This window comes from Sebastes fasciatus, chromosome 11 (assembly GCF_043250625.1).
Source record: "Sebastes fasciatus isolate fSebFas1 chromosome 11, fSebFas1.pri, whole genome shotgun sequence".
Lineage (NCBI taxonomy): Eukaryota > Metazoa > Chordata > Actinopteri > Perciformes > Sebastidae > Sebastes > Sebastes fasciatus.
This window is the reverse complement of record NC_133805.1, coordinates 8,733,526-8,748,892: the sequence shown is the minus strand read 5'-3', so window position 1 is coordinate 8,748,892 and position 15,367 is coordinate 8,733,526. Positions and strand designations below refer to the sequence as shown.

General features: G+C 44.8%; 1 protein-coding gene across 5 annotated transcripts in view; it reads left to right on the top strand.

The window, feature by feature from the left end:
- cdh24b (cadherin 24, type 2b) overlaps positions 1-15,367 on the top strand; it is a 155,268-nt gene that overhangs the window by 121,319 nt on the left and 18,582 nt on the right. For all 5 annotated transcript variants that reach the window (XM_074650326.1, XM_074650329.1, XM_074650328.1 and 2 more), the window contains 2 exons: positions 9,816-10,072; positions 11,826-11,962. In XM_074650326.1, coding sequence (XP_074506427.1) covers positions 9,816-10,072; positions 11,826-11,962 — 394 coding nt within the window. The remainder of the gene's footprint in view (positions 1-9,815; positions 10,073-11,825; positions 11,963-15,367) is intronic.

The following is a 15,367-nucleotide window of genomic DNA, read 5'->3' as shown; positions in this document are numbered from 1 at the left end:
ACTGCATATTAGACTGTGAAAACTCAGATTTGAAGTGAGCTCAGAGGAACTTTCCCCAGCAATTCTACACAAACATCCCTGTGAAGGTCAAACATCTGAGTGAAGTAACAATGAGCAAAACACATTTTTGAGTGCAGCAGGACTTTAAAAGTCAATCGCCTAATCGATAGTTTCAGCACCAAGTGTTGTCAGTCATCCCCGTCTTATAGACTTCCTAGAACCCACTGCATAGTGGAAAATATATCTTTAAAACTTGGCAGTTTTAAATTGTTCAGATAACTTGGAAGTTGAAGAAAAGTCTCCAAACTCGTATGAAATTCTTTTAAAACTCATCAAAAATGTTGCCGGAGTTTCTGAAATGTTTCCGTTTTGCTTGTTTTTCAGAGAATCTGCACAAAAAAATAACAGTTATTTGGGCAAAACATTGCTATTTGCATTGAAAAGCCCGTACTAGTGATATGTGTGCACGCAGAGAGAGCGCGTTTGAATTCGTCACCGTGTCAGTTCTCAGCCTTTGGGTCTGTAGGATTCGTTAAAAACAATCCGCACCTGGAGGTGGTGTGTAGAAGCAGGATTTCCAAGCCCGCTATGAGCTCCTTTTGAAGAGCAGCAGAGAGGCAGGGAGAGGACTGGAGATGCAAGAAGAAAGAAATCGAAGGCAAGGACCCAGGAACGAGGAAAAAAGAGAAGGGATGGAGAAGGAGGGAGAAGCACTGAGGAGGGTGTTAAAATGAGGTCCTGAGAGGCAGTGACAGCAGAGAGTGCAGTATAACAAGGGAGTAAGAGTATGAAGGAACCAGAGCGAAACATGCAAAGAGAGAGATGCAGAGACAGCAAGAGCTGCAAAATCAGTGACAGCCACAGAGAGAAATTAGCTCAGCTAGAGACTGAGGCACAGGGAGGAAGAATCCAGTAAGACAAGCAGGTAAAAATGAGAAAAATAAATAATAAAAAGGAGTGAAAGCGAGGGGAAAAAAACTTGGAGATAGGGAGGGAAGCAGCATGGCAACAACAAGACGGAATGACGAAGTGAGAGCAGGAAGGGAGGGAAGAGGGGGGAAAAAGAGCAACCTGCTGTGCGTAAAAGAAGACTCGTTAAATTCAACATGTGCCGGGCGACCGGCGAAAACAGGCAGGAAAATTACATGCAAACAAATAAACACCTCCCACCCGCTGCATTCCTCCCACTGGATTCAGCCTCAGCGATCTCAAAGACGGAAACAAAACGTACAATTAGTATTTCAACGTGGCCTCCTCCATGCTGTTTTATGCCGCTTTAATCCCTCTACAAAGGCACCGAGAGAGGCAGAGAAATAGATTAGACCAGCATTGCTGCTACGGGTGAAATATTAAGTAAGACTCAGAGGTTACATGCGGATTCATTTTGAACACTCGCGAGCTAAGTGGAACATGTATCGAGTATTTACAGATGCCGCGAGGCAACGTTTTCTGAAGTCAGTTGTAGCCCTGAAAGTATTGGGATTTCGCGTCAAGGTGGGTGTGCTCCAGTAAACTCTTCACACCAATAAAAAAAACAAAAAAACCCAGATCTGACTTGAATAGGTTAAAAGGGATTTAGGCCCGCAGTGTATCCACGCACATCTAATGAAAAACATGTAAGATAGGCTGCAACTAATAGAATTAAAAACAAGCAAAGCGTTAAATTAGCGCTAAGCTCCCCCCCCCCCTCAGTTTCCACTTCGTTAAACCAACAAAAAAAACCTTTTTGTTTTTTTTGTTATGCATGCATGCATATGTTTAGGGTTTGTTATTAATGAACACGCCCCGGCGTCCATTTTTCCGGAGTCAGAAGGCTTTCAAAGTGTGATGAATTTGAACAGGGGAAGAGATGATCTGTGCGCCCCCGGAGGAGGAAGGATTTCTGAGCGGAACAATTTGTGTTGCCACAGAGTCGGCCTTGACCTTGCTGGTCATCTCGCTGCTGTGGGCTGTATCTCTTTAACCGTTGATCTAAAGATGCACACTCCCTCACACACACACACACACAGAACGGGAGACGCACACCTACACAAGCAGCAATAAACCACATAGAGAGAGAGAGAGAGAGATGTACGGAGGCACACATCAATATAACACACTTGACCTTGCGGCTCCGTGTTTAAACTGTGGGGAACGGAGGAAAAAAAAAAAAAAAGCTGCAAAGAGGAGCGAATGCACATTCAGAGACGGGAGAGGGATGCTGCGGCGCTCGTCCTCACCTCCAGAGTGATGTGTCAGATGGGAGGTGGGTTGGAGCTGAGGGTGGGGTGGGGGAGAGAGGGAGGGTTTAACGGCAGATTAGGAAGAAATAGAGTCAATAGAGGGAGCTGGAGGAAGGAGTTAGGAGTTCGTTAAAATGAGACCGAGAGAGAATACGTGATGACAAAATGGAGGAGAATGCAGACAGAATGAATCAGACAGAGGAAGACTGTGGAAGACGTGCTGATTGAGCAGAGGAGAGGAAGAGGACGCGCGGAGAGAGAGAGCGAAAGAGAGAGAGAGAGAGGGGAGGGTTAGGCGGGGACATGCGAGAGAAGCACGGGTCATTAACAGCCTGCGAGTCAGGGTGCCGACTGAAGCTGCCTGCTGCTTATCACTGCTTATTTACTGTCAGTCCCAGAGAGACCCCCAGCAATAAAAAGATTTCTCCCATTCTCCCTCTATCTCCCCCACCCTCACCCCCATCCTCACCCTCACCCTCACCCTCACCCTCACCCTCCTCCTCCTCCTCCTCCTCCTCCTCCTCCTCCTCTTCTTCCTCCTCCTCACCCTCCTCCTCCTCCTCCTCCTCTCATCATCAGCCGCTGTCTCTCTGCATTTCATTACTCTCTCTGATCTCCCCCACACATGTCCAAATATGCAGGGCAGGGAGACACACAAGCTAAAAATGCAAGTAGATGCAAACAAACACACACTCACACACACACACACACACACACACACACACACACACACACACACACACACACACACACACACACACACACACACACACACACACACGCACACAAACACACACACACACACACACACACACACACAGAGAGCCTCCCCACCCCATCGCTCCCTCGCTCCCCGGCTCCCTCCCTCGCCTCGTCCTCGCTCTGGTTTGTGTCTGGAGGCCATGTCAGACAGTGTGTTGTTTGTCTGTGACTCAGCCCAGGTCTGCCTCATTCAAATTCACACACACACACACACACACACACACACACACACACACACACACACACACACACACACACACACACACAAACACACACACATATATGAAGACACATATCCAGGAAGATACATGAACACAGAATCAGCCACATAATAAGACACGGACTATTCGTCCATTCATTTTAAATTGAATTCCTCCACATAGTTTCTCCTCTCTGTTAGTTCATGGTCGTTCATTCTTCTTTTTCTCCCCCACCGACCGGTCAGCTCTGTTATTTACTCGCGACATATTGCTCATAATGAACGTACATATTGCCGCTAATAGATTTTTGATACAGCATGTGAGCAAGGCCACAGTGTAAGTAGCAGGTAATTGAAGAATTTGCATAACACTCTCCAGTACAGTAGCTCCTTGACATTGCTCTGCTGCAGTGCCCCCTAATGGCCAGAGGCTAACACTCATGGAAGCCTCAACTGGTGGCTGATGGTGTGAGGTTTCCCTGAAATCAATCGGCTAATCAAAAGCTAATCAGCTGCTACAATGAAGGGGCAATTAGAAGAAAAGGGAAAGACACAGAAAGTCTTGTAGTCTAGGTGATGGACGCAGGTATTTAACATGCAAATCAGACATGTGATGATTTAATAAAGGCTCAGCGTGATTGTGAGAGCGTTTGTAGGCACCGATGCATCACAGAAACTTTAGAAACAAACATAATGCCCCGATCTCACAACACCTCATTACACATGTACACTGAATTTAACAGCGTGGATATAATAACGTGGGATCACCAGACGCGGCACAAGGCATTTCACAACATCATTAATACGAAATCCAGCAGTATCCCAATACAGGAGGTTCCCTTTTGAGGTCTGTTTTTCGGGGTGCTGCGAGCTGTGTAAGCCTGCTATTTGTGCGCCTTTCATTCCCCTTACCTGGGGGACAAGGGAGCTCGCGAATGTGTCAGTTCGCCGTTATTATTTCCATATGCTCTCACTTAAAAACGGCTGGCTAATCCTCGGTCACACGCCAGCAGCGCGCCCAGGATTATCTGTGTTTGTTTTCTCACGCCGAGGAGAGATTGTGTTAATCTCCTCGGAGGGAAAAAAGGAGAGAGAGAGAGAAACAGAGAGACCAATGTATTGCTCATAAATTGTACAACAACAAAAAAGAAGAAGACATGGGACATCTGAGAGTGAAATAAGACAGAAGACAAGAGACGAGTGACAGAGGGAAGGGATGGCGGCAGAGGAAGAACAAAGTCAAAAGGGAGATTTAGAAGAGCCTTTGTTCCCTCAACTCTGCAGTTGTGATTGTTGGCAGAAATGTCCAAAGCTGCGTTTGTCATCAGACAAATGTGATGTGTGATCTTGATTTAGAATGCACAAAATCAAGAAAGAACTCAAGCTGCCAGGGACAGCAGGGTGCTGAACACACACCACTCCAGCGCACACACACACACACACACACACACTCCAAGTGTGCAATCTTCTTATTTTACATCATGTATTGAAGAGTCAGGGAGAGGCACCACCTCTGAGATTTGAAGCCTCGCCCTGCGGTAATGAACATTTATTGTAATGCATGCACTCCGCCACAGCATGCATGCATGCCCATGGGTCGGCCTCTCTGGGAAGAGATGTATTATGTATCGCCAGTCTAGCATGCAGGTTAGCTAATTAATTTCTGCTAACTGTGAAGCAAATTTGAAAGGGAAATTGTGCAGAGAAAATTAGAATTTCAAAAAAGGACATCTGGAGCTTCGCAGGACAAGAGAAGGTTACACTTGTAGAGCGTGTGGGTGTGTAAGAGGAAGGCAACATTAACTAGAGATAAGGGAGTGTGTCAGTATGTATTATACGGGTGAAACTATCTTGTTTTCAGTGTAATAGGTCAGATAATAGTTTAAAAAATGCCCGTCACAATTTTCTAGAGCACAAAATTAAGTCTTCAAATTGCTCATTTTGTCAGAAAGACAACAGAAAGATATTCAATATACAATGACATAAAACTGAGAAAATCAGCAATTTGAGAAGCTGGAACCAGTGAATTTTTGGCATTTTTGCTTAATCATTTAAATGTTTAATCAAATCTAAAAGTTGTTGTTGATTAATTTTCTGTTAACGAACCAAACAAATAATCAGCTGTCATTCAAAGATGCTAAATTCGATATCTAATGCATTAATATCGCAGCAAACAACTATGTCTATGTAAAGATATAGAGGAGTAATGTCTACCTGAGCAGAGAATGAAGTCACTCTCCCTCTGTGTGTGCTGTAATCCGAGCTTCTCTGTGCTTTGTTTACGTAGCTAACCGTGTGTGCATGTGAGTCCATGTGAGCGTGCCCCACTGGCTAGCTCACGGCCGCCACTCCGCACTGCGCTCATTCGGCAGTTACAGCTGATAACGCCACCCCGACCTACAGCGCTGTTGCGGCCTGGGTGTTACGCCTCAATTACAATATGCTGAAAGGTCATTATGGATTTTTTGCCAAATGATGCCAAAAACATTCTGCCTACTGCCACTTTCAGGACTTACATGTACACATATCTTCAGCATTTGAAAACGTGTAAAAGAGGTGGAAGATGTCACAAGAAGAGAAAAAGTAACTTAACACTTGTTAACTTTTTAGAGTCACTTTATTGCACCATCTTTCACTTTCCTGACCCTGTTTTATAGTGTTCAGCACAATGGAAGTTATTTTCCCTTTTCCATAGAAAAATCCAGTAATTCTGTCCTCTACACTAAACTTTGTGAAAAATCTATGACGTCCCCTGGGACACTCCGCCCCCGTATTATAAGGCAACATCACATTCTCCTCACACTCTCCACCCCGACATAAATACAGCAGTCAACTCTCAGCAGTTTGTATAGTGTGGAGTATGAAAGATTGAGAGCTGCAACTGAGAATAGAACAGTAGTAGAAATACTGCCTCTCCCTCTCGTATACAGTGTTGACCTGTGTTACCATGTTTGTGGTAAATTTACACCCTCCAGACCCGACCACTCATTCACATCCACTTTACTGTCACCCTCCACTGCCTCTGCTACCTCTGCTGAAGCCTTGCTAAGTTAACTAGCAGTTCAAACGGCTCTGAACCACAGTCTTGGCTGTTAGTGCAGGTGGAGGACTGAGGTCACTGTCACCGTCAATTTCAGCCGGTAAGAAAGACACATTGGGTTACGCTATTAAAATGTGAGCCGTTATAATGAGAGTTATATATCTATCCACCATTCTATAAATTCTCGACCATCAGATATAATATCTAGGCATTAAAATGGCTAAAACTCTGCGGTTAGACAGCAGACGAGAGCGATGATATGACAGAGGTATAAGGGGGCTAGGAGTGTCAGCCATCACGGGGTGATGTGGGTGGTGGTGTGTTTGTCAGGGTTCAAATGCATTTTAAGAGTTTGTGAGAGAGCCTGTTCAAGCTAAAACAGGGTGTTAAGTTCTTTTAAAAGGACCAGTGTGTAACTATTGGGGGGATCTATTGGCAAAAATGGAATATAATATTGATAAGTATGTTTTAGTATGTGTATAAAAATAAGAATCCTTGTGTTTTCGTTAGCTTAGAATAAGCTGTTTTTATTACATACGCAGCGGGTCCTCTTCACAGAGCCGGCTGCCATGTTTCTACAGTAGCCCAGAACGGACAAACCAAACACTGGCTTTAGATAGGGCCATTCATGTTTTTGCATCGGCCACTGTAGTTCTACTACACGCTTGGCACATTGGAGTTTCAGTTGGTTGCAATCTGCAACTTCACAGCTAGATGTCCAACATCCTACATGTCCTAAATCCTACACACTGCGCCTTTAAAGGCAGAAGGAGTAGGATTTTCCTAAAAAACAAATCCCTCTCAGTCATCACGTGTGACCCACTGGAAGTGTGTGGCGGTGTCTGTATCGGCAGAGCCCCTACCCTCTTGTCTGTTCATTTTGTTGTGTTCAGGACTCTTCTGGGCGTTAACCTCCATAAAAACGTAGTGACCAGGTGCCAGATCGTAAGCACGCATCCAAAGCTGGCCGAAGCTACAAAATTGGTGGACACAGGCAAATATCGAGGCAAAACGCCAAGCGGAAAAGATGGTTAGAAAATGAGTGAATCTAGGGTCGGCTTTCACCCGCTGGCGTGCACCGTGGTCAGGGGGGTCCGCTTCTGGTGTTGTTGAGCCGGGGAGGCGGAGCTGTTGTGTTTACAAACCGCAACTGACAAATCCTACTCATTCTGCAGCACTTGTGTGTGTGCAAACATTGGTGAGGAACGTCCACATCTGTTCACACGTGTGCGGCAGACAGAAAAAACACCAAAACATAGAAAAACAGTCGGGTCGCTGTGTGATAAGTGCTTCCTGTACGCGCGAATGAGAGAGAAGGATGAGTGTGTGCTTTGCGGTTTGTCAGAGCTGGCCTCTGTCGCACACACTAGAGGGGGAAAAAAGGGGCGTAGGGGGGGTGGGTGGTGCGTAGCGGGGTGGGTGGTGCGTAGCGGGGTGGGTGATGGAGTGTGTGAGGTGGCGAAGGGAGGGGGAGCGCAGTGATGGAGTGCAGGAGGGAGGGAGGGCGGGTGGTGATGAGTGTGTGCTCACGGTGTAAGTGACACCTCTCCTCCTCAGACAGATTGTCTCTCTCTCCCCCGTAATGGGGACCCCGTTAAAGAACCTTTTCCCTCCGTCTACCCACCTAAACCCCGTCTGCACACACACATCTTCGTCTCCGCAGACAATTCTTCTTGTTTATTTATCTTTTCTGCAGAGATATTCCCCCTAAATTGCCTACATTTTGCTGTCTTTCAATTCGCCCTTTTCTCTGCATAATCTTTAATCAATCTTCTAAAACTGCTGATTTTCTGCAAAGCAGTTTACTCTGGTTTACAGCTCAGAGAATTGAAGTAAAGAGACGGAGAAATAGAAAAAGAGAGATCAGAACGGAAGGAGAGAGCGCGAGCGAGAGGATATCAATATTCCCACCGCCGCTGGGATCCTCAGAATGATTTTTTTTTTTTTCTCCTGTTTGAATCTGACAGCGAATATTCTGCATAGCCAGGGAGCCCATTTATCCTCTGTCCAACATGGTTCTCTGTGCCAATCACACTGAGAGGATTCATATGCACACTTAATTTAAGGACACCCGCATACTGACAGAGGATCTGAGGACACGCCGGCTCAAAAGAGAACCACTTGTACTTGCACACAAGCCCACGCACCAAACAGGTATTATGAACCCAGGCCCAAACATGTTGCACTTCTGAAATGTAATCAACAGCAGGTGTACGTTAGGATGTGTGTGAGACAGTGGATGTATGTGATTACCTGTGTGTGGCTCTGCCCTCGCTAACAATCAACTCTGCAAACCCAATCAGAGGCTATCTCTTCGCTTCAGAGGCGGCCCCGCTGGTGGGAGTGCGGCGCATAATCACACGGACACCTCAGACAAATAGGCTTCATAACTTCCCCGTAACAAACAATCACTAGAGCCCAAGCCTTTATCCCAAATGAAATCTCTTCTACCTGTGTAGATGCGGGGATACAAAGGAATTTTTCCACGCTTCTCATAGCCAGGTACGAGTCTCCATGGTGATAGTAGAGTCGCCATGGTGATGGAGATGATCCTCTAAACAAGGGCGTTTTTATGTGTGTTTCTGTTTTCAATTTCAACGTAGGAAAATCTATTGCTCACGGCAGCAATTTTGTCGACACGGCAGCTCTTGCCTGAACTCCCAAATCCATTCTGTTCACAAAATACAAGTTTGCCCAAGTTTCACACCCACAATGTTTTCACAGGGTCTGAAACTACTCCTACCAACATGTTTGTAACATTCTAACAAAACACACTACCTGCCAGGTATCCACCAACACAGTTCCAAGTGTGTTGCCAACAAACGCAGCAACCAAACAATGCTGGAGCTGGATAAAAATGTATCCCAAGTACCTCATGCTTACATCCATCTGTGCTGCATGTAGATAGCAGCACTAATCTTACACAACTCCTACGAATACGGCAGCAACATTCAACTCCCTGGCAGCGAACCCTACAGCTATATATCCGCTAGTCTTCGCATGTCAAGAATATCCCGACATCAACTCGAAGCAATATCAAACCGACATCCAAACATGTAGTTACTTCAATCTCAGAGCGCTCACGAATCCTTTCAACTCTTTGAGCGGCGGGAATCTCATTGGCAATGCTGTAACATCAACACCTCATGAATGCCTTTTCCTACTTCACACAAACCCACCATCTAAGCATCCACCCACAACAACCTTCAAAGTTTCACTTAAAAAACTCCAAACGCCACACCATACAAGGTATCCATGGTAATATTTACTCCAAATCGTTCTTAACTGATTTTGGATGTGACCATTCTCTAGCCTCTGCGAGCTGTTATCTGTTGGAATAATTCATTATTTGCCATCTCTCCGCTTTTGATATGTAATTTATCAGTCATCTGTGGGAAAATTTAGTGTGAGAATTGGACCAAATGAAAGCACAAGACAGTAACACTGACATTTGCATAATTTCTTGCTACTAAACTGTGTCACCATTACTCATTTCACAGTAAGTGCACATCTAAACCTTGGATGATTATATGCTTCTACATTAAATGTGTTTAACCCTACCAACTAACCCCTCTCTGTTGTGTTTCTGCAGGCGGTCGACTATGAGAGCCGGAGCTCCTACTCCTTCTCTGTGGAGGTCCTCAACCCCATAGTGGACCCTCGCTTCTTACGTCGAGGCCCCTTCAAGGACCGGGCCTCCATCAGAGTAGCGGTGCTGGATGCAGACGAGCCTCCGAGGTTCTCCCGAGCCCGATATCACATGGACGTATCTGAAAACTGCCCGCCGGCATGCACTGTGGGCAGGGTCAGCGCTGTAGACCCGGATACTGGTCTTACCAATAATATCAGGTAGAGTAACAGGTCTCTGTCCTCATATAGCATCAGGTGGCGACCTCTGCTTCTGAAAAGTGAAGCCAATGCTGAAGAGCCTTAAACTTGCATGCTTTCCAATATCCAGCAGGGGGCGACTCCTCTGGTTGCAAAAAGAAGTCTGATTGTATAGAGGTCTATGAGAAAATGAGCCTACTTCTCTCTCGATTTATTACCTCAGTAAACATTGTAAACATGAGTTTATGGTCTCAATCGCTAGTTTCAAGTCTTCTTCAATACAGCATGATGTTCATTTAGTAAATTATGGTCCCAGTTAGAGTCAAATAGACCATAAAGCAGGGGATGCTTTAGGGCGTGGCTACCTTGTGATTGACAGGCCGTTACCACGGTGTTGTCTGGTCTGGGGGTTGTCCGGTCTGTTTTTGTCGTAGAACTTTTAACCCTTTCACAGTGAGTTTTGAGTTCGCCATGATTCAACGTTCGCTTGTACTTAGCTCCACCCTCTCGCGTCACTTCTGGTTGCAAAAAACCAACATGGCGACGGCCAAAATGCCCAACTCAAGGCTTCAGAACTGTAGTCTACAAACCAATGTTTTTTTTCTAATAAATGTAGCTAACATGTATGAGGGTGAACACAGATAAAGCTGGTCGACCTTTGTGTCCTTAATTATACTCTTTATTGAGGTTTATGTACAGTCCTGTATGTATTAATCAAATACTTTAGGAAAATATGCTAATTAGTTTTCTTGCTGAGAGTTAGCTAGCTAGTTAGCTGGCTCTTTTTGTACATGCTAAACAATGAGACAATGTGAGAATTAGTGAGCTTTAGAGGCACTGTAGGTGGATTTTATTACCTTTGGACAGAGCTAGGCTAGCTGCTTCCCCTGCTCCCAGTCTTTCTGCTAAGCTAAGCTAACCGGCTGCTGGCTGTAGCTTTACATTGAACATGAGAGTGGTATCAATCTTCTCATCTAACTCTGAGGGAGAAGGCAAAGAAGCACAATTCCCCAGATATTCTTTTAAGTAAATCAAACACTCAATACTGTTTTTTTATACAACAGAGGAGCTTCACTGCTAATTGAAGAATCAAGCACACGCTGGTGCTGAGAGATGTATTTTCTTAGTTTATTTAATGTTTTAAGAGGCTAGGATTTGGGTTTGTTTTTTTAATATTGATTGTTTTAAGAGAGGGGTACACAGTTTTTTTGATCGAAATTCAAACTCTTCAACTAAAACAAACAAAAACACAAGAGTAAAAAGCTAACCAAATAAATATAAGCCTACCAAATGCCCACTTAGTGTTCCCCTGAGCCGACAGTAACCACATACGTTTTTTCAGGTCCAATCCTTTCACTTGTGTTTGCAGTAGGTTTTGTCTGGGAGGCGAGTGATTTGCCTGTTAACAACCACAGAAAACCGTGTCCCAATTAGCACCGGCGAAAGGGCTAAGAGTGAGCGTGTGGGGAGGAATGATAGTTGGTATATTCATAGAGATATTTAGATAATCGGTGGCACTTCAAAAGAGCTCCTATCAGCTGCGATAATCTCCCTATATTAATTCTTTGGCCATTTGAATGCAGACTTCCTTATCGCTCCCTCACACACTTGCCCTGTGTGCTTCTTTCACTCTGCACCCCGCTGCCATCTCGGCTTGCTTCTTCCCTTCACTTATTCTTATTTCTCTCTGCCACTTCCCTCATTTCACTTTCATTCAACTTCCTATTCTCAACACAACTATCTCCCTCCTCCCACCCTACTTTCTCTTCTCCAGGTTCTCCATTGATCCTCAGTCAGACCCAGAATCTCTGTTTCGTATCACCCCAGACACCGGCCTCATCACCACAGCCATGGAGCTGGACCGGGAACGCGACCACTGGCACAATATTACTGTCATCGCCACCCAGAGAGGTCAGAGATTACTCTTTGTTCACCGCCTAACATCATTAGAGCTTGTACATCGGATCATTTCTTCTATTTAGAGCTAAAACTCTTCAATGAAACCCAACATTTTACCACCGCTGACACCTGCACCCGCTGATGAGCATGAGGGTGTAAGAGGTTTAAGGAAGCGTAAACCGTAAATGGTACGGTATCTGAAAAGCACAGTATCCAGAGTGTGATGCAGTTCACTAAGCGGCTTAGCACTCGAATCATCAAGCCATGAGGGGAATGCTGTTTGGCGCCGCAAATTGTTTGTTACAGCCTGCCTGAGGATCAATTGATCTATACTGTGCGAGTTATCTGATGCTGCGATAGATCTGTTCTCATAAGGATTCAACTGGAAACAAAGAATTAAAGCAACAAATCGAACACAACCAGTGCTTTACAGGCGTGCCGCGGCTGCAAAAGGAGAGCGGTAAACACCCTTTGAGTTTCCAAGCAAGCCATTTCGACAAACAGTGAGGCACTTCACAGGCTGTGTTTCAATCGGGAAAGACACCACACATGAACAAAGATGCTAGAAAGGACATTCACAAGGTCCATTTAGTAGCTCTTCTGGAGCTTTCAACCATTCATCAAGGTGATGTTGTTTTGTCAGCTGCTGTTTTCCAGGGTCAAGAATGAACTTTGAAACAAAGAGATGCTTTATATTAATAAATCAAGAAGCGTTGGTGTTGACCCTGTCAAGTACATCAATTCATCGCGGTGAAACCCTATAAGCCATTTGGAGATCCCCCTCGAGACCTATAACTGTGGCCTTGACAGCGGGGGGTTGGCAGAGAGCACAGTTCTACAGTGACAGCATGAGAAACAAAACACATAATGTGGTTCGGTTTAAAGGATAAAGCTGGCGGCAATATTGTATATTTTTGTTATTGTCTACAAATGCCATGAAAAGAGCAAAACTGCGGAGGTGCATCTCTCAATACTTTTTCGATTTCCCTAATCTGTCTGTGGCACTCATTCCCGAACCCATTGTTTTTAAATGGCTAAATAATCTCCTCAAACAGTTGGGAAATATAGTTTTGAGCAAACATCACTCAAACAAGAAATAGTGCATTTGTTGGGGGCTATTTTTCAGCTGCGGATTAACACACATGTGGTGCTCTAGTGAGTATTCATGGCAGCAGGTGTATGTGGGACTGACTCAGAATACACTAAAGGATCCATATTCATGATATGGAAAGATCACCCACTGAAAAACCACAGCCTCATTGATGTTTAATAGTTTTTGTACAACAATGGAGCTCTATGGATAGACGGACAATACTTATTAACAGGATCAATTCATTGTTAATTATGGTCTTTTCATGGTTTGTTGACAACAAGAAAAGATACATAATATCACCCCATCACATATCCCTAAAATGTCAGTCAGCTATGATAATCATTGGATGACAAGGAAGGCCTTGGTCAATTCAAGTTTCTAAAACAATCTATGTTTCAGTTTACCTGACAGACACTTCTCATGGCTCAGCAAATTCTGACTGTTGACTCTTAAAAGCGGAAGGTGGAAATGTGTCACTTAGCAGTGATTTAGTATCTGAATTTGACACAGAGGACTGCTGTATGCATCACATTTTTAAGTTATTTTCATTTAATCCAAACCATGACCTTTCCTTAAAGGGACAGTGTGTAACATTTGGGGGGCTCTATTTAGCAGAAATGGAATATAATATTCATAACTATGTTTTCATTAGTGTATAATCGCCTGAAACTAAGAATTGTTTTCGTTTTCGTTAGCTTAGAATGAGCCGTTTATATATACAAAGGGAGCAAGTCCTCTCAACGCTACAGTAGCCCAGAACGGACAAACCAAACACTGGCACTAGAGAGAACCTTTCACGTTTTTACGTTACCTGAAGGCCACCGTAGTTCTCTGACACACTTGCAGTAACTTGAGCTGCATCTCCCTGCTACAGCCGTGCTAAGGATGACCTCTGAGCGAGGCGAACGGCGTTACTAGTTTTGCTCTCAGCGGCTCACGTTACCGTCTTAGAAAGGGAGGAGTGAGCAGAGGGGTTCTCAGTTCCCTGCAATCACACCACTAGATGCCACCATATCCTACACACTGTGCCTTTAATCAATCCTAAACCAAACCAAACCTTAATCATAGTGGCAGCAGAGCTGACCGTCCTATGAATTATCTTAATGGGTAATGTGCGTTTTAGGAAAGCACTGACAAATGATGTCTTTCTTCTGATAGTGGGTCCAAATCAGCAAATGCTCATACATGTATGGGTAATTTTGGATGGCATTGACAAACCTCTTTTCTTGTTAACACCTGCTAAATCCTTCCAATAGTCATTCTTGGCCGGTACCAAGCCATTATTTTTATCTCTTTCTCAGCCCTTAAAAAAACTCAATCATACTAGTTGGTGTAAAAGTGAAAGAGAAGGCTGTCCAGTGGCCGCTGTGTTCGAGGAGAGGAAGTTGTTTTTCCTGCCAAGTCTTGCTCTGGACAAAGTTAATCTTTACTTAAAATCTACTCAGGGCTCCTTGTGGCAGCAGTGTTGGTAGGACTGCGAAGGCAGCACAGCGAGTGCCTGTCTTGAATAATGAGCTCTATCTAATAAACAGACTGTCGGAGGCTGTGTTGACACAAACCACAGTAGGAGCCCTGCCATGGCCACGGGCAGGCCAGCTCACCCAGTGGCATTACAGCAAGAGCTCATTTTCAGCTTTTCAGCGATGGGAAGCAGTCGCTGTCATCCGTGACACAGTGTTACTGCTCTGGTTTGAGACGTGTGGGAGTATATGTGCGTGTGTGTGTGTGTTTGTGTTAATTTACAGAAAGTGTGGCCCACCGTGTTGCAGGGTTCACTGCTTAGATAAATTGGTGAAGATGTGTGCTGGTGAGCCCGGGTTGTGTGTCCCTACACAAGAGCAGCCCAAAATGTTACGGCGGATGTTCAGCTCGGAGTGTGACGTTCCAAGCGTGGCCGCGAGAACTTCATGTTCGAGTGTGTGCATATATCCAAGTGAATGGGGTGTGGGAGACCCTCTGCCAATCCATTTAAACTGCGCCCTTGTGTAACTGCATGCAGATTGACTGCTTTCTACATCCCTCCTCGGCTCCCTCTCTCTCTCTCTTTCTTAGAAACACACACTTGACGCTGTGAGATGCTTTGGCTCAGAATGGAGTTATTTGACTGTTATGGAAGCATCAGTCGTACTCCAGCTGGGAGCCTGTGAGCTGTAACACAAGCCAAATGAAAGCGAATGTACTACTGTATATTTAGCCAATTGTGTGCTCGCTAATGTGATCTGAGTGCTGTTGAAGTTTCTGGACAAAGACAGAAAAGCTCGACTTTGCCTATGAGGACAATTGAATGGATTTAATAGAGTGCAAACGTGTGCACACACTGGTGT